General features: G+C 41.7%; 2 protein-coding genes across 2 annotated transcripts in view; one reads left to right on the top strand and one right to left on the bottom strand.

Moving 5' to 3' along the window:
• The first annotated feature begins 1,200 nt into the window (after nucleotides 1-1,200).
• Nucleotides 1,201-19,699, top strand: LOC311106659 (N-lysine methyltransferase SMYD2-A-like). The gene is made up of 12 exons (XM_084149053.1): nucleotides 1,201-1,454; nucleotides 11,362-11,425; nucleotides 13,825-13,935; nucleotides 14,532-14,592; nucleotides 15,637-15,761; nucleotides 15,918-15,985; nucleotides 17,393-17,495; nucleotides 18,036-18,146; nucleotides 18,254-18,389; nucleotides 18,609-18,783; nucleotides 19,127-19,235; nucleotides 19,394-19,699. Exons 1-12 carry the CDS (start codon nucleotides 1,285-1,287, stop codon nucleotides 19,475-19,477), a joined length of 1,317 nt encoding a protein of 438 aa, XP_084005179.1. The 5' UTR covers nucleotides 1,201-1,284; the 3' UTR covers nucleotides 19,478-19,699.
• A 4,275-nt stretch (nucleotides 19,700-23,974) lies between these two features.
• The window catches only part of LOC311107199 (tyrosine-protein phosphatase non-receptor type 14-like), a 103,351-nt gene continuing 102,358 nt past the window's right edge, over nucleotides 23,975-24,967 (bottom strand). The window contains exon 19 of the mRNA XM_084149692.1: nucleotides 23,975-24,934. Within this exon, the coding sequence (XP_084005818.1) occupies nucleotides 24,806-24,934 (129 nt within the window). The 3' untranslated portion in view covers nucleotides 23,975-24,805. The remainder of the gene's footprint in view (nucleotides 24,935-24,967) is intronic.

Raw genomic sequence — 24,967 nt, forward strand, 5'->3', positions numbered from 1 at the left:
CCACCAAGCCTGTACCCCAGGAAAGCTATACATTCAGTCACACACACACACAGACAAACACACCCACACACACAGACACGCACGTACACACACACACACACACACACACACACACACACACACACACACACACACACACACACACAAACTCACACACACACACACACCACAAACGTTCAGATGTTTAGTTTAGCTTAGATGTTGTTTGGTTGAGAAATACCATTTAGTGGTGGGTATAATAATAAACATTGTATTATTTATATTTATTATTATTTCTGCCAAACAAAATGTTAAACATGGCAATGTTGCTCTCATTGTCTCAATAAAGGCATTCAATAATTAGTTGCATGTCATGATTTATGCACTTTTTCATTCTGTTACAACTAACCCAGACTATGGGGTAAATTGAAACACTTCACTCCTTGTATTTAAGACAACACCATGCATTTGCAGTTTGATTTACATATATAATAACCACAAGTTGTAAAGGACAGATGTAGGTTGTTTGTATCAAGTTTAGAAAACATTACCATAAACGATCTCTGAGAAACTGACGAAAAGGTGAAAAGTGTTACACCCATCCCTGCTCTCCCCTACGAACCACCTGCCACATGATGACCATGATGGTCATTTAAATCCTGCTAATATCTCAGCTCATTAAATAGTTAATTGTTGATTTGTGACTTTGATGCTTTTGATGTAAGGTGGTTTAGAAATGTAGAATCATCAGGATATGTATGATAACTCTGAAGAAAAAAAACTGAATGAAAAACAGTTTATTTGTATTAGCCTATCATTATTATTCATTATCAATGAAGACTATTAGCTTTTTTCTGTCCAGATTAGAATCAAATCATATTAGCACTTGTGTTAAATACACAACACGTTTTACCCACTTCTCAGTTGGAACTTAAAATGTGTATTGCATATGATGGAAATATGTCATCATATTCATAACGACAATGAGTTGCACCGCGCCACGGGGAGCCTATTCCACACGCAGACCTCTGTCGGGTGCTCAGAGATAAACTTATTTAAGAGCGGACTTTATGACCCCCCGGAATCCTTGAGGGATGCGGCGCTGATGTTACCATGTATGAACCGTTATTGGGGACGGTGACGCGTTCGCTTTTATAGGGAAGGGGCATTAAATCATACCAGTGTAATTTTAACGACACCTAGCCATAGTCAATTGCCGCGCTGAGCGTGGGTTCATTGTAGCTGATTCTAGGTGAATAGTGGAATTCGGAAGGAAGGGCACTCGGCGGACCTATAGGCGACAGAATGAAGGAGAGCATTGAGGGAATTGAGAGGTTCGTCAGTCCGGGCAAAGGGCGAGGACTCCGGGTCACCAAACCCTTCAAAGTTGGGGAGCTTCTCTTCGCTAGTCTTCCATATACTTACGTCCTGACTGCCAGCGAGAGAGGCTCTAACTGTGAATTCTGCTTCACAAGGTAAGCTATCACTCCACCGTGACAAGTGTCAACCACTTTTCTCTTGTCTTGCATGTGTAGGTGAACTAATTTGTTTATTCCTCTCCATAACGGATGTATTTGACTGTATTTGACAGGTGAGTGAAACGCAGCGACGCGGGTGTGAGCTCACAATTGTCACCAGAAGAGAAACAGCAATTACTGCACTAACACTTGCACTTGTCTTTTCTTAGCATTGACTTTGCTGATAGCTGCTTTATTTAGGAAAAAATTGCATACTATGACTGTGATATGTGGTTGTCTCACCTAGCTAGCTACGTTAGGATGAATGCACTAACTGTAGGCCTAAATCACTCTTTATGAGAGTGTCTGCTTAATGGCGACAATGTAAATATAGTTGCAAGCAGCCATGCTGGATTTCACAGGATGACAGAAAAGAACAGTTGGATAACAAAGCAAGCACTCGATCATGTATTCCTTTATGTGCAATCATGAGTCTAAAATACAACATCTGGAGTGAATCTGACCTATGGTTCATGAGGAGAAGATGATTGCAGATGATTTTCAGCATTAGCATAAGCGTTACATATGCAAATAATGAGTTGTTAATAGTTTACTGGTTTTTTGAGATATCAATACCAAATTCAGTGTGGTTCATCTTATGGACGTCCATGATAGTGGTTGCAAGTTTCAAGTTGATAGGACATTGTGAAGTGGATTTACAAAGGATTTAAATGGACATGTAAAATCAGATTTCCTGATTTAGCAATAACTCAGCCATCTCTTAACCAATCCATTCAGTGTCCTGTATTCATGGAGACCAAGGGAAGCCAGGCTTCTCCAAAAAATGGACCAATAAAAAAAAAAAATGTATATTTAGTCTCTCTGTGTTTCATAATTTTCCTTCAATTCGCAAGAGGCTGAATGTATCTCACCGGAGAAAGCATTAGAGCGAGCAAAACAGCGCCCCTCTATCTCTGTATGTGTAGCCCATCTATCTGATGTAGTCTGGTCAAACAGAGCATGACATTGTTGCCGCACGTAGCATTGAATGCAAGAGAAGCCAACAAGCATTTGGTCTCACTTGATAAAAAAATTGTACAATAATAGCCAATCAGCGTTGAGCTAAACTAAGTGAGCTCAACTGTGAATGGTCCTGGCGAACCAAAAAAAAGTGTCACGGGAAGCCAGTTTGGATTTGGCTTCACACCAATCACACAGATAGAACAATGAGCTTTGCCAATCACATCACATCAAAAGCCAAACGTCATTGACAGAAAAAAACTTGAATTGTTGCATATTGTGTTGTTGTCCTCTGGTGGCTAGCTAGCTAGCTAAAATTGTCCCTTTCCTAAAGTAGCCATAGGTGGAAATAGGATTTGGATTTACTTAATTCTTCGTACTGGCCAATGATTATAAAGGCCTGAGAGGATGGAAGTTCAATATGTAGCTAGATGTAGTAGGCTAATGTTAACTAGCTGGCTAATTGTTGCCCATGAAATGAAGTTAGGCTTGCGAGCAAGCATTTTAGCCAGGTAGCCTAGGACAACAAAAACGAAGTGTCTACTGTATGACAGAGTCATAGACCGTTTCGGCAACATGAAAGAGAGGGGGATGGGATTGGCTTTTCTCTACAAGTAGGGTGAGTCAACATGTTTTTTCTACTTACGCATGCATGCACGCACGCACGCACGCACACACACACACACACAAACACACACACACACACACACACACACACACACACACACACACACACACACACACACACACACACACACACACACACACACACACACACACACACACACACATAAATCAGTACCATGGACAGCCACAAGCTTACGTTGATTGGACTAAATTGTTTTTGGAATCTTTTAGTTGTCACTGTATTAGACTAAGCATAGGTGATTTGATGATGTTGAAATGTTGAAGTTGAAATGGTGCTGGAATAGTGAAGGCAACTCCTGTTTTCTTTGCGACTTGCGGTAACTCTCCAGTGTTCTAAATCAATAGTTGTTTAGTAGTTCTAAAATGTTGGAAACAATAACTTGATTGACCATGCTCTAGGTCATGTAACTGTTTATTGGCTTTTTTTTTTTTTTAAGTTAAGAGATGTACCATGGGTCTACATACCGAAGTTGGTGTTATTTGGACTCACGGTTAATGAGAATATGGACGATATTGCCACTCCTATTCGCCATATCTTCAATCTAAGCCTACTAGAAACTGTGTTCCCTCAGGCCTGGAGGGAAGCAAAAGTTATTAGGCTACCCAAGAATAGTAAAGCACCTTTTACTGGCTCAAACAGCCGACCAATCAGCCTGTTACCAACCCTTAGTAAACTTTTGAAAAATGGTGTTTGACCAGGTACAATGCTATTTTACAGTAAACTAATTTACAAGAGACTTTCGGCACGCTTATAGGGAAGGACATTCAACAAGCACAGCACTTACACAAATTACTAATGATTGGCTGAGAGAAATTGATGATAAAAAGATTGTGGGGGCTGTTTTGTTAGACTTCAGTGCGGCTCTTGACATTATTGATCATAGTCTGCTGCTGGAAAAACGTATGTTTTTGTAAGAAGTGTTGACAAGCTGAATGCACCGGACACCCATGCATACTCCACAAGACATACCACCAGTGGTCTCTTCACAATCCCCAAGTCCAGAACAGACTATGGGAGGCACACAGTATTACATAGAGCTATGACTACATGGAACTCTATTCCACATCAGGTAACTGATGCAAGTAGCAGATTTTAAAAACAGATAAAAATACATCTTATGGAACAGTGAGTATTGTGAAGAGACACACACACAGATACAGACACACGCATACGCACACAAAAGCTAGCACACGCACTCTACCTGCTAGGGCAGTCCCCTACAACAACAACAAAATTGTCGACCGAGAGTCATCTGTTCTTTCGAACAATCGATTTGTTTAAAACATATATTTTTCCATATATAGACACACCCTATGTTTGAATAACTATATGTAGGCTACTGAGCTTGTCTGATGCTTTAAGCACTGCGATTAAAAATGAAGACACACAAATTACTAAAGAGGGAGCCAGAGATCAATATAGACTAACCAGAATAAAAACACCTGCTCCCTCCTCCTCCTCCTCATGCTGCCCGCTGCTGCTGACAGAAGCGCTCCAAACAAAAGACAATTAATAAATGGACAACTCATAAGTGGAATGAAATAAACAAAAACTTTTTTCTCACAAGAGTAGCCTGTTGTGTGCTCTGCAAACAACGTGTCCACTCCTACAATGACAACGGTAAGACTGTAATGATAATATACTGAATGCATTAACAGAAATTACTGTAACCAAACAAGCATTGTAGATGAGAAATTATGGGAATTAACGTTAAATGTACTAGTGGTGATACTGGTGTGACAGGCATGAATCAGACGTGTCTTGTGTGCCAATAATATTTTTGCTACTGCTCGACTAAAAAAATCTTGGTCGACCAACAGCCTATCGACCAAACAATCGACCAGTCGACTAAATCGGGTCAGCGCTACTACACACATGTACATTGTAATATTGTTGTATGGTGGTATTATACATTTTGTATTCTAGATATGTAGTGGTGTAATAATGTTATATGATGTACTGTTTTATATTTTGTTTGTGTGATGTAAGTGTCTTAATGTGTTTTGACCCTAGGAAGAGTAGCTTCTGCCTTGGCAGCAGCTAATGGGGATCCCTAATAAATACAAATACAAATACAACACCCTTCTATAAAGATGTTGAATCTTAATTTGAGCCAGTTGGCTATAGCAGGAAAATAATCCTGCAGTATCAGGAAATGTGAATTATTATGTGGATTATAATTAATGGACATTGTTGTAGGGGTTGATAAATGTCAAATGTAAATGTTTTACATACAGATCTCACATTACTAAATATTTGTAATATGTATCATTTGTGCATTTCTTTATTTTTAAAATGTAGTTATTTGTTACATTTCACTGTGTAAAACATTAGCATTTAGCAAAAAAAAAATATTATTTGCCTCTCTGAAATGAAACCATCAAGTGATAGATTTTAAATAAATTCATGTTTGTCATTGATTGTCATGATTATATAGTGAAAAAGCACACCAATCTCTTTCATAATTTCTTTCAACAATAAGCTAATTTACCAACATTTCTGACAATGGATATATAGTGTTTTGGAATTAAACTCTTCATATATTGTCAATTCATTGGTGCCCTGCTCACCTACTACCAAAACCATGAGCTTGTGGGGTGGCCAGGCCTCTTTTGCAGAGCAGTTTGGCCCCATCATGACAAACTACAACACAATCTATAAAATCTATTTCTGTATGCAGCAGTGGTGGGGCTCATCTTTCTGTACGCCTATTCCACATAACGGGTCCATGTGGCAACACAAATTGTAGTACAGTAATAGAACAGCTTTTAATCAAATGGGTGGTAAACAAACAGCTACATGACCTGACATAAATCAAGATGGGTACTTTCTAAGATTTCTAAGAGATTCTAAGAGTTTGGGGATATATTTGTCAGTCAACTTTGTCATTCAATTCAAGTCAGTATATGTTGTTTCTTGGAGGTAGGGGGTGCTGTTTCATAATTTCATCATGATTTCTAGATACACACATATTAATGTAAATTTTCATTTATTATTTTAACAGACACACACGCAAACACACACGCTTGATATACACCTGAAACTGGAGTTGTCCTGGGGTGAGGTCCCTGTAAGTACAGGCGCATGTCCTCTCATCTACAAGAACACCTGCACACTAGGCATACTGTAGATGCCAGTTCAACGTCTAGTTTTGATAACAATTTTGTTGAGTTCTCAACTTACGTGAATTCAACCTGAAATCAACAAAACATTTCACCATGTCATTGGATTTAGGTTAAAAGTACGACATTCTCCACGTTGATTCAACGTCATTACATTGCATTTTTTGGTTGAAATGACATGGAAACAACGTTGATTCAACCAGTTTTTGCCCAGTGGGTGGTGTCTACATAGTCCTTTACTCAACAGTCAACACCTTGAAAGATCTAGATAGTGTTTCCTCTTTCTCCAATCCTTCTCTTTTCCCGTCACGAGGGATCATTCCATCCTCCCGCAGGCAGAAAATTCCTTTGTCTTTGTCTTTGTGACAGCTTCTCTGAGGCTGGCTGCTTGTCTTTGCTATGGCCTAGTAGTAAATACATGTTAAATAACACTAATATGTGAGAACAATGTATCATTTTGGGGTTATAATAAGGTTGGTAGCAACATGAAAAATAGTTGACTACAAAACCCACAATGCAAAGCTCTCTCTATGGGCTGGCTGGCTAGCTAGCTAGCAAACGTTTTGTGCCCTCTTCACAACTGTCTTGGTGTGTTTGGACAATGATAGTATGTTGGTGATGTGGACACTAAGGAACTTGAAGCTCTCAACCTGCTCCACTACAGCCCCGTCGATGAGAATGGGGGCGTGCTCAGTCCTCTTCTTTTTCCTGTAGTCCACAATCTTATCCTTTGTCTTGATCACGTTGAGGGAGAGGTTGTTATCCTGGCACCACATGGCCAGGTCTCTGACCTCCTCCCTATAGGCTGTCTCATCGTTGTCGGTGATCAGGCCTACCACTGTTGTGTCGTCGGCAAACTTAATGATGGTGTTGGAGTCATGCCTGGCCATGCAGTCATGGGTGAACAGGGAGTACAGGAGGGGACTGAGCACGCACCCCTGAGGGGCCCCTGTGTTGAGGATCAGCGTGGCAGATGTGTTGTTACCTACCCTTACCACCTGGGGACGGCCCGTCAGGAAGTCCAGGATTCAGTTGCAGAGGGAGGTGTTTAGTCCCAGGATCCTTAGGTTAGTGATGAGCTTTGAGGGCACTATGGTGTTGAACGCTGAGCTGTAGTCAATGAATAGCATTCTCACGTAGGTGTTCCTTTTGTACAGGTGTGGAAGGGCGGTGTGGAGTGCAATAGAGATTGCATCATCTGTGGATCTATTGGGGCGGTATGCAAATTGGAGTGGGTCTAGGGTTTCTGGGATAATGGTGTTGATGTGAGCCATGACCAGCCTTTCAAATCACTTCATGGCTACAGACGTGAGTGCTACAGGTCTGTAGTCATTTAGGCAGATTACCTTAGTGTTCTTGGGCACAGGGATTATGGTGTTCTGCTTGAAACATTTTCGTATTACAGACTCAGTCAGGGACAGGTTGAAAATGTCAGTGAAGACACTTGCAAGTTGGTCAGCGCATGCTCGGAGTACACGTCCTGGTAATCTTGTGAATGTTGACCTGTTTAAAGGTTTTACTCACATCGGCTACGGAGAGCGTGATCACACAGTCGTCCGGAACAGCTGATGCTCTCATGCATGCCTCAGTGTTGCTTGCCTCGAAGCGAGCATAGAAGTGATTTTAGCTCGTCTGGTAGGCTTGTGTCACTGGACAGCTCGCGGCTGTGCTTCCCTTTGTAGTCTGTAATAGTTTGCAAGCCCTGCCACATCCGACGAGCGTCGGAGCCGGCGTAGTACGATTCAATCTTAGTCCTGTATTGACGCTTTGCCTATTTGATGGTTCATCGGAGGGAATAGCGGGATTTCTTTTAAGGGTCTGGGTTAGAGTTCCGCTCCTTGAAAGCGGCAGCTCTACCCTTTAGCTCAGTGCTGATGTCGCCTGTAATCCATGGCTTCTGGTTGGGGTATGTACGTATGGTCACTGTGAGGACGACGTCATCGATGCACTTATTGATGAAGCCAGTGACTGATGTGGTGTACTCCTCAATGCCATCGGAAGAATCCCAGAACATATTCCAGTCTGTGCTAGCAAAACAGTCCTGTAGCTTAGCATCTGCGTCATCTGACCACTTCTTTATTGACTGATTCACTGGTGCTTCCTGCTTTAGTTTTTGCTTGTAAGCAGGAATCAGGAGGATAGAGTTATGGTCAGATTTGCCAAATGGAGGGTGTGGGAGAGCTTTGTACGCTTCTCTGTGTGTGGAGTAAAGGTGGTCTAGAGTTTTTTTCCCCTCAGGTTGCACATATAAATTGGGTAAAACGGATATAAGTTTCCCTGCATTAAAGTCCCCGGCCACTAGGAGTGCCGCCTCTGGATGACCGTTTTCCTGTTAGATTATGGCCTTATACAGCTCATTGAGTATAGTCTTAGTGCCAGCATCAGTTTGTGGTGGTAAATAGACAGCTATGAAGAATATAGATGAAAACTCTCTTGGTAAATAGTGTGGTCTACAGCTTATCATGAGATACACTAACTCAGGCAAGCAGAATTTTTTAAATTTTTTTAGTTATTTTAGCAGACGCTCTTATCCAGAGCGACTTACAGTTAGTGCATACATTTTCATACTGGCCCACCGTGGGAAACGAACCCACAACCCTGGCATTGCAAGCGCCATGCTCTACCAACTTAGCTACAGGGGACCTATAAAACCTAGAGACTTCCTTAATATTACATTTCGTGCACCAGCTGTTGTTTACAAATATACACAGACCGCCACCCCTTGTCTTACCGGACACCATTCTTCTATCTTGACGATGCAGCGTAAAACCCGCCAGCTGTATGTTATCCATGTCGTCGTTCAGCCACGACTCGGTGAAACATAAGATATTACAGTTTTTAATGTCCCGTTGGTAGGATGTTCTTGATCATAGCTCGTCTATTTTATTATCCATTGATTGTACGTTGGCTAATAGGACTGATGGAAGAGGCAAATTATTCACTCGCCGTCGGATCCTTACAAGGCACCCCGAGCTACGTCCCCGATATCTCCTTCTCTTTCTCCTGCGAATGACAGCGATTTGGGCCTTGTCGGGTGTCTGAAGTATATCCTTAGCGTCCGACTCTTTGAAGAAAAAATCTTTGTCTGTAATATCGTATAGCTTTGGAATTGTGACATTCCGTTCTTTCGAGGAAAATGGGCACGTTTCTCTACATATACAGTGGCTTGCGAAAGTATTCACCCCCCTTGGCATTTTTCCTATTTTGTTGTCTTACAACCTGGAATTAAAATTTTATCATTTGATTTACACAACATGCCTACCACTTTGAAGATGCAAAATATATATATTTTTTAAACAAACAAGAAATAAGACAAAAAAACAGAACTTGAGCATGCATAACTATTCACCCCCCCAAAGTCAATACTATGTAGAGCCACCTTTTGCAGCAATTATAGCTGCAAGTCTCTTGGGGTATGTCTCTATAAGCTTGGCACATCTAGCCACTGGGATTTTTGTCCATTCTTCAAGGCAAAACTGCTCCGGTTCCGCTGGTGTACAGCAATCTTTAAGTCATACCACAGATTCTCAATTGGATTGAGGTCTGGGCTTTGACTAGGCCATTCCAAGACATTTAAATGTTTCCCCTTAAACCACTCGAGTGTTGCTTTAGCAGTATGCTTAGGGTCATTGTCCTGCTGGAAGGTAAACCTCCGTCCCAGTCTCAAATTGCTGCAGGATTATTTTCCTGCTGTAGTAAACTGGCTAAAATGAAAGGAAAGGTTCACCCATTTTGAATGTTATATTGTTTTTGTGCGTGTCTGAGTGGTGTTTTATCGATTCCCTGCAGCAATAGGAAATGCAAATTATTATGTGGATTATAATGGGGAAAGCCGGTATGAGGGTTTGCGCTCAGGCTAAAATGAAAGGCGGCCGGTGCGTGGGAGAGAAAATATCTGTAGAGTTGAAAAAGTACTCGCACAAGTACAAGGTGCTAAATAAAGATTAAAAAGGAATGGAGCATACGTTTCGGATTTATGCCTTCATCAGTGCTGTACAAACAAATTAAGAAGACACATACTTAAGAAGGCACACCTGCTGTGCATAACAGGCGCAACAGGTGCAAGCAGATAGTTGATATTAACAAGAAATATATAGATTATAATTAATGGACATTTTTTCTAGGGGTGATACATATTTCGTTTTTGCAAATCAAGTCTGACATTTTAAAATCTAAATTACAAACTTTAGTACCTTTTTTTAAACCTTGAGTTTGCTGCTTTAATTGCTGTAATGTAGTCTATGTCACTATTCTGCAATTGATGGATTGATGATGCTGCTCGATGCTGCTGCTGTTTAGTCAAAAAGGGGAGTAAGATAACCATTTGGAAGTTGCAACCCCCTTTTTGTCTGTAGACAATACCTGCGGGATTAGTACAGTTCTTTGGTCTTGAGACCAGTAGTTCAGTCTTTAGCCATAACCCTAAAGGAACTAGATAGCCTACAACCCCTGCAACGGTAGGTCTTGACTCCCAGCTCCATAGACTCCCTGCAGTATCAGTGGAGTGTTTGGGGTTTTCTACTGTTCTTGTTCTCTGTGTATGAAATGGCAGCTGGTCCAACACCAAGGGCACATCTATTAATACCCCAGAATGTTTCAAAGCCTACAGTCCCTCTCGGTTACGACGGGAGAAACCCCATTAACAACTCCTGCCCCTGCCTCAGGAGGAATGGGTTGCTCCGTAAAACTGACAACACAGACAGACACACACAACACACAGTGATGAAGACAGCAGTTGTCTTGCCTTCCTCCGCCTTTGTTCTCTCTCTTTGAACAGGCACTCTGAATATGACTGTGAAGATCATCTACAGACTGTCATGTATCAGCCATACATGTCATGTGTGTGTATCTACAGTAGTTGTGTATGCCATGTTCATCAGGCACCATATTCAGGGTTGGGGCCCAATCAATTTCAACTCAGTCAATGCAGGAAGTTAATTGAAATGGAATTGACTCCTTACTATGTTTGGCAGTGGCTGCTAAACTGTGCCATGATAGCACACCACTGTGCTGTGTGATACAGTATTTACCTGGCTGTAATGCCATGTTTGTAACTGTAAGGTGAAAATGTGACAACAAGCTATGGATGTTTTAGTACTCATTCCCTACTAACCCATTGTCTTGTCATCCATAGGAAGGAGGGCTTGGCAAAATGTGGGAAGTGCAAAAAAGCGTTGTATTGCAATGTGAAATGTCAGGTAAGACATGATGGTGATGGATGATGACATTGCACATACAGTGCCTTCGGAAAGTATTCAGACACCTTGACCTTTTCCACATTTTGTTCCATTACAGCCTTATTCTAAAATTGATTAAATTGTATTTTTTCCTCATCAATCTACACACAATACCCCATAATGACGAAGCAAAAACAGGTTTTTAGAAATGTTTGCTAATTTATTAAAAATAAAAACTGTAATAGTGCATTTACATAAGTATTCAGACCCTTTACTCAGTACTTTGTTGAAGCACATTTGTCAGCGATTACAGCAGCGAGTCTTCTTGGGTATGATGCTACAAGCTTGGCACACCTGTATTTGGGGAGTTTCTCCCATTCTTCTCTGCAGATCCGTCAGTTTGGATGGGGAGCGTTAGGGTTACTCTCCAAAGATGTTCGATCGTGTTCAACTCCGGGGTCTGGCTGGGCCACTCAAGGACATTCAGAGACTTACATTTTAGTCATTTAGCAGACGCTCTTATCCAGAGCGACTTACAGGAGCAATTAGTGTTAAGTGCCTTGCTCAAGGGCACATCGACAGATTTTTCACCTAGTCGGCTCGGGGATTAGAACCAGCAACCTTTTGGTTACTGGCACAACACTCTTAACCACTAAGCTACCTGCCGAAGCCACTCCTGCGTTGTCTTGGCTGTGTGCTTAGGGTCGTTGTCCTGTTTGAAGGTCCCAGTCTGAGGTCCTGAGCGCTCTGGTGCAGGTTTTCATCAAGGATCTCTCCGTTCATCTTTCCCTCGAACCTGACTAGTCTCCCAGTCCCTACAGCTGAAAAACATCCCCACAGCATGATGCTGCCACCACCATGCTTCACTGTAGGGATGGTGCCGGGTTTCCTCCAGGCGTGACGCTTGGCATTCAAGCCAAAGAGTTCAATCTTGGTTTCATCAGACCAGAGAATCTTGTTTCTCATGGTCTGAGAGTCTTTAGGTGCCTTTTGGCAAACTTCAAGCGGGCTGTCATGTGCCTTTTACTGAGGAGTGGCTTCCGTCTGGCCACTCTACCATAAAGGCCTGATTGGTGGAGTGCTGCAGAGATGGTTGTCCTTCTGGAAGGTTCTCCCATCTCCATAGAGGAACTCTAGAGCTCTGTCATAGTGACCAACGGGTTCTTGGTCACATCCCTGACCAAGGCCCTTCTCCCCCGATTGCTCAGTTTGGCCAGGTGGCCAGCTCTAGGAAGAGTCTTGGTGGTTCCAAACTTCTTCCATTTAAGAATGATGGAGGCCACTGTGTTCTTGGGGATCTTCAATGCTGCAGAAATGTTTTGGTACCCTTCCCCAGATCTGTGCCTCGACTCAATCTTGTCTCGGCGCTCTACAGACAATTCCTTCGACCTCATACCTTGGTTTTTAATCTGACATGCACTGTGAACAGTGGGACCTTATATAGACAGGTGTGTGCCTTTCCAAATCATGTCCAATCAATTGACTGTACCAGTCAAGACTCCAATCAAGTTGTATAAACATCTCAAGGATAATAAATGGAAACAGGATGGAAACAGGATGCACCTGAGCTCAATTTAGCAAAGGGTCTGAATACTTATGTAAATAAGGTATTTATGTTTTTTATTTTTAATACATTTTCAAAAATGTCTAAAAACCTGTTTTCGCTTTGTTATTGTGGGGTATTGTGTGTAGATTGCTCAGGAAAATATTTTATTTAATCAATTTTAGAATAAGGCTGTAACGTATCAAAATGTGGAAAAAGTCAAGTGGTCTGAATACCTAGCTGTGCATTCTCTTCCAGACTCAGTGTGTACTATACTCTCAGTTCTGAATGTTCTGAATGTGAAGGCAGATAATGTGTCATTAATATCATATAGACAGAATGCCTATAGTTCCAGGAATGGCTGGGGGAATGGATGGGGCTAGGGTAGAGGGGTTAGTTTGGAATGGGAAGGAAGGGGGTAGAGGATATACCAAATCGGCAGGGTTAGGGGAAAGCATATAGTTAGGGTTAGGGTTTGGGTTAGGGTCATCCCTAAACACTGGTTGTTTTGAAATGTGGGTCAGCGTGGTCGGGATGTTTTCTGTGGGGTATGAGGAATGGGGGTGTAGGTCTGAAACCCTACCTCTTCAAAGAGTATCTTAAATATCACACAGCACCAAGAGTGTGCAAGGCTGTCATCAAGACAAAGGGTGGCTATTTGAAGAATCTCAAATATAAAATATATTTTGATTTGTTTAATACTTTTTTGATTACTACATTATGTGTTATTTCACAGTTTTGATGTCTTCACTATTATTCTACAATGTAGAAAATAGTAAAAATAGTAAAAATATAGAAAAAACCTTGAATGAGTAGGTGTTCTAAAACTTTTGACCGGTAGTGTACTTCATACATAACTCCTGTGTGTGTTCTTCAGAAAGGGGACTGGGCGATGCACAAGCTGGAGTGCGGGGCCATGATAGCGTACGGGGAGAACTGGTGTCCATCTGAGTCCGTCCGACTGGTGGCTAGGATAATCGCCAAACAGGTGAGAGAGAAAAGTAGCTCTATAGCACAGTCACTACAAGTAACTCTACCAGTGTGATGATAACCTATGTAATTACCCTGTAATTGGTCTACTGTAAGATAAGCCTTATATATAGCCTATACTGTATGTCAACAAGATGTGTAGCCCTTTCCTGCAGTCAAATGACCTACTGGCCTCATGGGTGGAATGTTATTAATATTTTTCATAATTTCATAATTAATAAATATAATTGTAAAAGTCCGGTTTTTCTATGTCAAATGGTTTTGTTATATTTCAGTCTTCTGTGATGTATATAAAGTGTCATATTGGGATGCTAACTCAAAATTGAAAAAATGTCAACTCTATATCTGACATGGTACAGGTGTCTTCTTTTTTTAAGCCCATAACCATGTGTGTGAGGTGTATACTTTTGTTTCAAAGTAGATTTGTTTAAGACCACCAATAAACACTCTGTGTTATCCTGATTTAGCCCACTGCAGTAAAAGGTTAAGGTCTGTATGGGATCTGTAAGTGTTGTTAGTGCTGCTAGTTGTTCTGGGATGCTTATTTTGGCAGACAGAGGGTGTTAACTCAACTGTCTCGCTCTGTTTTTGCAGAAAGCCCAGAAAGAGAGGAGTACGTCAGAGAAGCTCCTGCTGATTGGAGAGCTGGAATCACGTACTAACAAAACACACACAGAGAGAATGAGTCATTACGCTGAGTGTTCCTTTGTGTTCTGTCTGCTTATTGTAATTATGTGTGAGAGGCATCTCTTTCATCATGGTACTGGAAGTGACACAAAGTAAAGGAAGATAAAATGATATTGTAATGAATTCGGGCGGGGTTAGCCCCGACCGGGACTCAAACCCGGGTCCAGTGACTGTCAACCGAGTGTGTCCCTACTCTTTTCTATACCAAGTCCCTCACGTGTACCCGCCTATCCAATGGCCTCATGCGCGCTATCCCACTTCTTACACCAATGTAGCAAATTCGGGGTTTAGCCCCGATCGGGACCCGAATCCGGGTCCAGTGACTGTCAACCCAACCCCTTAGCTGTTACACCAAGAGATCCAAAACTCATGACGAGGTTTCTAGGTGTTGGGTTAAGGTCGCTACAATATACTGGATATACAGTATAATTGTAATATAGTGTAATTATCATATTCATCCATTCTTTGGCCCTAATACTGATTGCTTTTCAACAGCAGCTTATCTTCAAACCTAGTCTTCAGAGAGACAGACAGAATAGTGTTGTCAAGCTGGCACTATTTATACATTAGTGATAAGTGTCACCCGACACCCTCCACTACCAGGCCTTTACCAGAGCCACCCAGCGAATGTCCCCCTTATAGAATAAACCCATTCATCCTGATAGCACAGCAGCTTTACATACATTGAAAATACAATTAATGATATGATAAAGTCACATTTGCTACGTACTGAAGGGGCATTGAGAGGGGTGTGTGAGGTTGAGAGAGAGTGGTGGGAGGAAGGATGCTTGATTGGAAGCTCTTTGCAGCTGTCCAAGGATTAGCATGGAATGAAAGACCCTCTCAATGAGTCAACAGCAGTAAGAGTTTAGATCAACTTTATTCATTTCATATCTATTCCACAATAATGTTTGTGGAGACACCATCATTTGTAATATTTTACATGATCTTTGAATGAGTTTCTCTCTGTCTCCCTCTCCTGCTATTCATCCCCCTTCATTGTGTCTCTCAGACACAGACGATGTAGACAATGAGAAGCGGGAGATTCATGAGGGAGACATAGCCAGCCTGCACCAGTTCTACTCCAAAAACCTGGACTTCCCCAGCAAAACAGCCCTCCTCACACTCTTCTCACAGGTAAAACACACGCACACATAGAGACACACACACACACATTTTCTCTGCAGAGTTAATTACAAAGAAAACTATTGTCTTTCATATCACCTCAGTGTCCCTCTTTCTTATAGTAGGCCTGTACCCATTCTGGGACTCCCTCCCTGTTCTGTCTTCCAGGTCAATTGTAATGGCTTCACAGTGGAGGATGAGGAGCTGTCGAAAATGGGCTCAGCAGTCTACCCAGAGTAAGAATACAACCCCCCCCCCCCCCCCCCCCCCCCCCCAACTCCACTACATTTACTCCATACATTTTCCCTGACACCTAAAAGTACTTGTTACATTATGAATGCATAGCAGGACAGGAAATGGTCCAATTCACACACTTATCAAGAGAACAACCCTGGTCATCCCTACTGCCTCTGATCTGGTGGACTCACTAAACACATATGTTTCATTTGTAAATGATGTCTGAGTGTTGGAGTATGCCCCTGGCTATCCATACATTTTAAAAACAATACAATTGTGTTGTCTGGTTTGCTTAATATAAGTAATTTTAAATTATTCATACTTTTACTTTTACTTTTGATACTTAAGTATATTTTAAACCAAATACTTTAATACTTTTACTCAAGTAGTATTTTACTGGGTGACTTTCACTTTTACTTGAGTCATTTTCTATTAAGGTATCTTTTACTTTTACTCAAGTATGACAATTGGGTACTTTTTCCACCACTACACACACACACACACACACACACACACACACACATACACACACACAGACACACAGACAGGCAAGGGAAAGCTAATCCTAGACCAGCATAAAAAGGTAACAATCCCTTCTGTGGTGGTGGGCAATTTGTAAATGTTGTCACACACACACAGGCTGTTTGGTTGTAAATCTCCTTGGATGGTGATTGTGTAGTAAAGTGTCTGTATTTGCCCACTCAGCCTGTGGTAGAGCTATTTTCAGCTCATGCCCATGCCATTTAAGGCCTATGTTTCATTTGAAAAGAGATGGCTTTTCCTGGCCGACACAACAGCTAAGAGCTTACTCTTAAGGCATTGGAAGAAAGAATATCCCACTCCCTTTGATGAATGGGCCAGTGCCATGGCACAGCTGGCTAACTATGAAAGAGTTTCTTATTCGCATCTGGGTAAACTAGACCACTTTGAATATACTTGGGGCCCCTTCATTGCTTGGTCAAATGAACCTTAAAGGTGACATGAATATATCTGAAATCAGTGTTATTATATATACATTTTTCATGTCCTTTTTGTTGTTGTTGTGAAATAAAAAAAGTTAATAAAAACCAAAAAAAGAGGCCTATGTGACCTCAGTATACACTCTATATAGTGTATGTTAACACCAAAAAGTCCATGTAAATGTTATGATGAAGCTGTTCTCTCAGAGAATGTTTATGTCGTTCCTATGGCGATGTTAGTAGCACCCTTCTTCCATATTTTCCCCCTTCTCTCTCTCTCTCTCTCTCTCTCTCTCTCTCTCTCTCTGTATCTCTCTGTCTCCCATTTCTTTCCCATTTCTCTCCCTCTTTGTTCCCATGCTCACCCCATCTATCTCCTTTTCTCTCCGTTTCTTTCTCTCTCTCTCGCTCTCTCTCTCTATCTCTCTCTCTCTCTCTCTCTCTCAGTGTGGCCCTGGTAAACCACAGCTGCTGTCCTAACGTCATAGTCACGTACAAGGGGAATGTGGCTGAGGTCCGGGCCGTGCAGGACATGACCCCTGGGGAAGAGGTGAGGATGGGGACAGCTGTCGAAAGGCAGTGGGGGATTGGTGTCAAGGCTCAATGTTTCAGGTAGGAAGGGGGAGAGTGTTGAGGGGTTAAGGGAAGGGGCAGGTAGAAGTGGGCACCAGTGTCATGTATTGAATTGCTAGTACACTGCTGAGTCAGAGAAGTGCATAGTGGGACCGGGGTTGGTTGTAGACAGGTGACAGGAAGTTAGGTCATAGGTGGCTTGCCGTAGTCTAATCTGTGTCTCTTGTCTTGGCAAGGGAGCTTTTGGAACATAGATAGTGGAGTGTGTGGCTGGGGGTCTTAGTGGCGTCGCAGAAGATGAAGGAGGGAGGGAGGAGGAGATGGAGCAGACACAGCAGCTGATTAAATAGCTTTGCAGGGTTATTTTAAAACCTGTTCTGAGGACTGGTGGTCAAAAAAACTGAGGCGATATGAAATAGATCTCACTGATCTCAATATATGACTTGTATGAATAGTGAATTTCAATGGTGAATGTTTATTAACTGAACACTTGTATTGTGTGTGTGTGTGTTCCCAGGTGTTCACCAGCTACATAGACCTCCTCTACCCTACAGCAGACAGAAACGAGAGGTTGAGAGACGCATACTATTTCACCTGCGACTGCAAAGAGTGTAAAACCAAATCTAAAGTAAGAGGCCAATGTATGATCATCAGTTACTTCCTCCACCTTGAATATTCATATTTGAATAATTAAGATTTTAAAGGGATACGTCACCCAAATGTTCATTGTTTTAGGACAAGATGAAGCTGAAGGTGCGTAAGAGAAACAAGCCTCCCGGACCGGAGGAGATCAGTAGCATGATGCGCTACGCTAGGAACATCATCAAAGAGTTCCGCTCCGCCAAACAAATAGCAGAAAAATATCAGAAAAATATCCTTTTTGGTCCTTCTCTCTCCATGTAGCTTCTCAACCTGAGCTAAAGTGGATGAGTTTAGAGATACAAATGTGTCTTATATTGTAGGTTTTAATTTCTGCCCAACACAGCTCAAATATTTATAGCGAAGAAGTTGGCGAAGTTGGCTTACAGTCAGTCTCACTGGCTATGTTCCTGATTCTGTAAATTCAGTCTTGACCTTGACTCTTGAGCACCCCCTGGTGAGCTGATGGAGATGTGCCAGCTGAGCCTGGACAAGATGGGTGAAGTGTTTGAGGACTCCAACGTGTACATGCTGCACATGATGTACCAGGCCATGGGAGTGTGTCTCTACATGGGGGATTGGGACGAAGCCATCCGCTATGGAGAGAAGGTCCTCAAACCCTACAGGTACTGATCCATACACACACCTAGAACCCTTCAGGGACTGATCCATACATACACCTAGAACCCTTCAGGGACTGATCCATACATACACCTAGAACCCTTCAAGTACTGATCCATACATACACCTAGAACCCTTCAGGGACTGATCCATACATACACCTAGAACCCTTCAGGTTATGATCCGATAGAACCTTAAATAAGTACTGAATCTGTTTTCCTCACCTGTCAAATTGATACATTATAGCTGTAATGTTTATCTCCCCAGGTTTGTACAGTGATGATTCCTACCTTTCTAAGTCAGCTGATGTCTGTATAGTAACCATATACATTTTATTGTCCTCTCTAGCGTACTGTACCCTCCTTACTCCATGAATGTGGCCTCCATGTATCTGAAGTTGGGCCGTCTGTACCTGGGCCTGGAGAGAAAGTTATCGGGCATCGACGCCCTGAAGAAGGTAACAACACTAGAAGCCTCTCAGTACCATTTCCATAGCGGCTACTTGTTATAACATGTAGTGAGAGATATGAAAAGATATGCTTCTATTGAATCTGTCAATATGAGTGAAAGACATAGCGGACTGTTAAACTCTTATCTTTGTGTGTTTGTGTCCAGGCGATGGCGATAATGGAGGTGGCTCATGGAAAGGATCATCAGTATCTGATAGAGCTTCGTAAAGAGATCGAGATGCAGAAATAAAGAAACTGACCTCACACCCTGAGAACAGAGATCAAACAACAGAAATGAAGCCTCTCTTTCTTTCTCTGTCTCTCTCTCACACACAAAGATCTACCGTGTATGGCACTTTCCCTTCTCCTTGGTTTTGAAGCACAGTAGGAGGAGAATGGTGAAGTTACAGTCATGGAGAAATGATCTATTTAATTCTGTGGTTAAAGTATTTTATACATGGGAGGTCTTGACTACGAGTGCAGTTATTAAATATTGAATACCTTCATACTGAGCAGATCTTTGATTCCTGTCAATGTTTTCATGGATTGAGGAGCACTTGTTTTTATTCATGTTGTTTTTAAGGCAAAGGGACAATTCTCTCCCAAACTCATACTTGTTTTATGAGAAAAGATCATCCATAGAATTGCCATAAAATAGACATCTCAGCTGTTTGTGGTCTTTCATAAATGCTGAGTTGTTTACATGTGGGCGGGCTCTGCATGTCAACAAAGTCATTCTCAGCCAATGAGATGAGCTGTTGCCTGGGTGTTGGCAGCTGATTTGTCACGGTGGGTCTAAAGAACGCTTGTGAATGTGACCCTGTCACAATGGAAGGCGGTTAGAGAACATTAGCACCTCGCCCAGTTCTTATGCTGTGTGGTTGGTTGGTGTTAACTACCATCTCGAATGGTGTGAGAGGCGAAAACACACGCGTCTGTTAGTAACGGTGGATTTTAAAATCACATAAACAATGTCATAGTTACTGTACAGAAATGTCCTCGGCAAGAACAGACATGTAGAGAAAATAATGCTTTATTGCATAATAAGCAAGTATGACAGCTTCGTACATAACTGGGGGTAGGAAGAAAAAAAGATTTGATGCACTGGCAAAAGCATATACAAAACATATGTACACAACATATATTGAAAGTTTCTCAGGAATTATGCCAAAAACATGAAATGGAAAATAACACATTAATATTAATGCAATTTGGGAAAATACTCACAAACAGAAGAGAAGTACAATAGAACACTCATATGTCAAGAGAGCATAAAGCTTATATACGTATCTGAGTATAGATATATACATTGGAATATAAAAAAGCATGCATAGTTCATTATCTTACGGTATTTTAAGGGTACCAAGTCAAAAAAAATAAAACATTTGTAGAAATCTTTTCTCGCATGCCCGGTATACAAACGTTAATTTAGACATGGCTGGCTTTGCATCACAACTCACAGATATAGAAAAACAACATAACACAGATTCTATAGGATGCAGCTGGGTTTAGGCACATAGGAACACTAACGGCTGGATTCAATTTGTAGTGCTGAAGTTCAGCATTACAGTGTGATTGAAATTTAAAGGCAATCTTCCTGCGTTCGCGGGGACTGCATTCATGGTAAACGCTGCATATGTCAGCTCAATCAGAAATTTAATTTCAATCACGCAATCTGTAGCGCTTCAGCGATACAGATTGATTCGAGCCCTAAGATCCTTACAGGGATAGATCTTACAGTTATACAGAAACAAATGGCTGCCATTGAGGCTTTGACTGGTTGGTCACTGAAATTGTTTTGGGACACAACTAGGGTTGCAAAATTCCTGGAACTTTCAATAAATTCCCTGGTTTCCCAGAAATTCCCAGAATAAGCAGGAAATCCGGAGTCCTCCAACCAGGATTTCTGGAAAACCTGGGAATTTATTGAAGTTCCTGGAATTTTGCAACCCTAGACACAACCCATGTTGGTCGATAAATAGATCATATCTAGCTGGTCTATAATATCAAAACAGATTTAACATCAATTCAGAGCCATTGATATACCGTTTGGCAAACTCAACTTGAGATTTAAAAATGCATTGGACACTATATTGGCACCAAGAGACAATACCATTTTATAAAATAGGCCAAATCTAAATGGAACCTTTGGTGCCAAGATGGAAGGAAGTTTGCCAAACTCTGTAGATCTATAGCTCTGAATCTGATTGGTCTCTACCAGTCCCTCCCTATGGAAACAAACATCCGGGTAGCCCATCCCTGCGCTTTAATAAGGCACAAAACTACTGTTAGTGTCTGTCCTCCATCTAAGGGCTAAGCTCTGTCCTCCATCTTAGAGATCAGCTCTATCTGTCCTTCTGGATTTGGGTCACTGTCACCATATCAGAACTGTCATGGACTCCTCTGTAGAGTGGCACAGTGTGACACACTGGGGCCACCATAACATGCAGTAGCCTGAGTGTCAGTCTGTTTTAGCCAACTAGAGCAGAGCCATACTGGCATCTGGGCTACACACATGTAGGATCTACAACTATAGGAACTTTGGGCATTGGGCAACATTTAGACTCATGAAAAGAAAGGGTGTTTCTCTCAAGAAAGATAAAGGAATGCCTACAATATGTGAAACTGCTTGGGAGAGAACACAGTAGATAATTACAATTACAATGGAAATGTCTGGGATACACATACAGTGAGGGAAAAAAGTATTTGATCCCCTGCTGATTTTGTACATATTCCCACTGACAAAGAAATTATCAGTCTATAATTTTAATGGTAGGTTTATTTGAACAGTGAGAGACAGAATAACAACAAAAAAATCCAGAAAAACGCATGTCAAAAATGTTATAAATTGATTTGCATTATAATGAGGGAAATAAGTATTTGACCCCCTCTCAATCAGAAAGATAGTTGGCTCCCAGGTGTCTTTTATAGAGGTAACGAGCTGAGATTAGGAGCACACTCAGCTTGTTACCTGTATAAAACACACCTGTCCACAGAAGCAATCAATCAATCAGATTCCAAACTCTCCACCATGGCCAAGACCAAAGAGCTCTCCAAGGATGTCAGGGACAAGATTGTAGACCTACACAAGGCTGGAATGGGCTACAAGACCATCGCCAAGCAGCTTGGTGAGAAGGTGACAACAGTTGGTGCGATTATTCGCAAATGGAAGAAACACAAAATAACTGTCAATCTCCCTCGGCCTGGGGCTCCATGCAAGATCTCACCTCGTGGAGTTGCAATGATCATGAGAATGGTGAGGAATCATCCCATAACTACCCGGGAGGATCTTGTCAATGATCTCAAGGCAGCTGGGACCATAGTCACCAAGAAAACAATTGGTAACACACTACGCCGTGAAGGACTGAAATCCTGCAGCGCCCGCAAGGTCCCCCTGCTCAAGAAAGCACATATACAGGGCCGTCTGAAGTTTGCCAATGAACATCTGAATGATTCAGAGGAGAACTGGGTGAAAGTGTTGTGGTCAGATGAGACCAAAATCGAGCTCTTTGGCATCAACTCAACTCGCCGTGTTTGGAGGAGGAGGAATGCTGCCTATGACCCCAAGAACACCATCCCCACCGTCAAACATGGAGGTGGAAACATTATGCTTTGGGGGTGTTTTTCTGCTAAGGGGACAGGAGAACTTCACCGCATCAAAGGGACGATGGACGGGGCCATGTATCGTCAAATCTTGGGTGAGAACCTCCTTCCCTCAGCCAGGGCATTGAAAATGGGTCGTGGATGGGTATTCCAGCATGACAATGACCCAAAACACACGGCCAAGGCAACAAAGGAGTGGCTCAAGAAAAAGCACATTAAGGTCCTGGAGTGGCCTAGCCAGTCTCCAGACCTTAATCCCATAGAAAATCTGTGGAGGGAGCTGATGGTTCGAGTTGCCAAACGTCAGCCTCGAAACCTTAATGACTTGGAGAAGATCTGCAAAGAGGAGTGGGACAAAATCCGTCCTGAGATGTGTGCAAACCTGGTGGCCAACTACAAGAAACGTCTGAACACTGTGATTGCCAACAAGGGTTTTGCCACCAAGTACTAAGTCATGTTTTGCAGAGGGGTCAAATACTTATTTCCCTCATTAAAATGCAAATCAATTTATAACATTTTTGACATGCATTTTTCTGGATTTTGTTGTTGTTATTCTGTCTCTCACTGTTCAAATAAACCTACCATTAATATTATAGACTGATCATGTCTTTGTCAGTGGGCAAACGTACAAAATCAGCAGGGGATCAAATACTTTTTTCCCTCACTGTATGTCTTTTACATGCCTCTGTATATGAACATACTGTAATGGCTGAGGATGAAAAAGAACAATAGATGTACCTTGAGGATGTACTACCAGTCAAGACAATTAGGAATTTGAAATATCTGGAAGTAGGTGAGTGGAGAGTGGAATACTTGAAGGGCAATAACTGTACTACTAGCATAAGACAACAATTTTAGACATATTCTCCTCAAACGTCCACATAACTAATTTAGTTGCAAAGACGATCAGACTGTCAACATGCACTCCAATGATCCACATTCAGGAAAAAGATGAGGATGGTGTTAGGAGAAATAAATAAAAGTAAAAAAAAAACAAATACAACAATATTAAATATTGAAATGTTGAGACAAGTCTTCACTGTATCTTACAATTGTCTGCCTTCCCATAGATTTAGAAAGGTTTATGACAGCTTAGAAAAACATATGATTCTACATAACTTGAAATAACAGCCAACAGTGCCATCTCCTGCTTTTTTAAAGTGACACCTGAAAAAAACATTTATGTAATGTTTGCTTTTTTTAAATGGAGAAATGTATGGAACTTTATCATCTAATTTAGTGGAATAAATGACAGTTTTTCATTTTAATAATACAGTGCTCTGCATTATATTCAATGAAAAACAATGCAATGTCATTAACCTTTTTATACATTTCGGTTCACTTTGATTAACAAAGGGTGCATTAGCCTTACATTTGAAATGCCATTACTATCAAATGGGAAACCATATTCAAAAAAGTTATTCAATTAGGATTTGTTTTAAAGGAATACATGTGAAAATGCTGAGATAATTGTCTCCTGGGTTTACCTGGTTTAAACCCAGGTAAGGAACGACCAACACTCATCCTTTAGCATGTGACTTTAAACGCTAACATCTAGAATGCTAGTCTGGTCTGTATCTCTCTCAGGTTTCTCCACTGACCAGACATAGGAGAGGCTATCACTAATACAAAGGAAAAGCCAAGATAAAGAAGACAGACTGACTGAATAGTACAACACTTTTCAGATTAAATGTGGAGGTCTGAAATATACACTGTATAATAACTGTTAGGAGATATTAGTCATCCCTGGCTGTGTTCAAATCTGAAAACATACCTACTTTCCCCTGTCTTTGATAGGGCTAGATAGAAAGGCAGAAACTCCTCCTACCATACCAGAGGGCTGAGTGAGGCTATCACCATGCTACTCACACTTATCCAGTGTGAGGAGGGGGGTAATTTGCGGCACCAGTATTCCATTGCCCTTGTGTCAGGTCATGTGGGAGCAGGTCAAGGGTCAGGGGTGAGGGGTGAGGGTTTAGATGAGACGGGAGTTTTTGAGGAACTGGATGAGGACCTGGTAAACAAACTTGTACTGGGAAATGGTCTGGACCATGAGCATCCTCTGCTGCCTCAGGTGACTCAACATCATAGGGACCTCCACCCTCTGAGAGAGAGAGAGAGAGAGAGAGAGAGAGAG

The sequence above is a fragment of the Coregonus lavaretus genome, assembly GCF_964263955.1.
Source record: "Coregonus lavaretus genome assembly, chromosome: 31".
In the NCBI taxonomy this organism is placed as follows: Eukaryota; Metazoa; Chordata; class Actinopteri; order Salmoniformes; family Salmonidae; genus Coregonus; species Coregonus lavaretus.

What these genes read in the sequence shown, in the direction of transcription:
- LOC311106659 (XM_084149053.1), top strand. Translation starts at nt 1,285, where the DNA reads ATGAAGGAGAGCATTGAGGGAATTGAGAGGTTCGTCAGTCCGGGCAAA. An exon ending in GGCTCAGCAGTCTACCCAGA is followed by an intron (nt 15,986 to 17,392) that starts GTAAGAATACAA and finishes TCTCTCTCTCAG; the next exon opens with TGTGGCCCTGGTAAACCACA. An exon ending in AGTGTAAAACCAAATCTAAA is followed by an intron (nt 18,147 to 18,253) that starts GTAAGAGGCCAA and finishes TCATTGTTTTAG; the next exon opens with GACAAGATGAAGCTGAAGGT.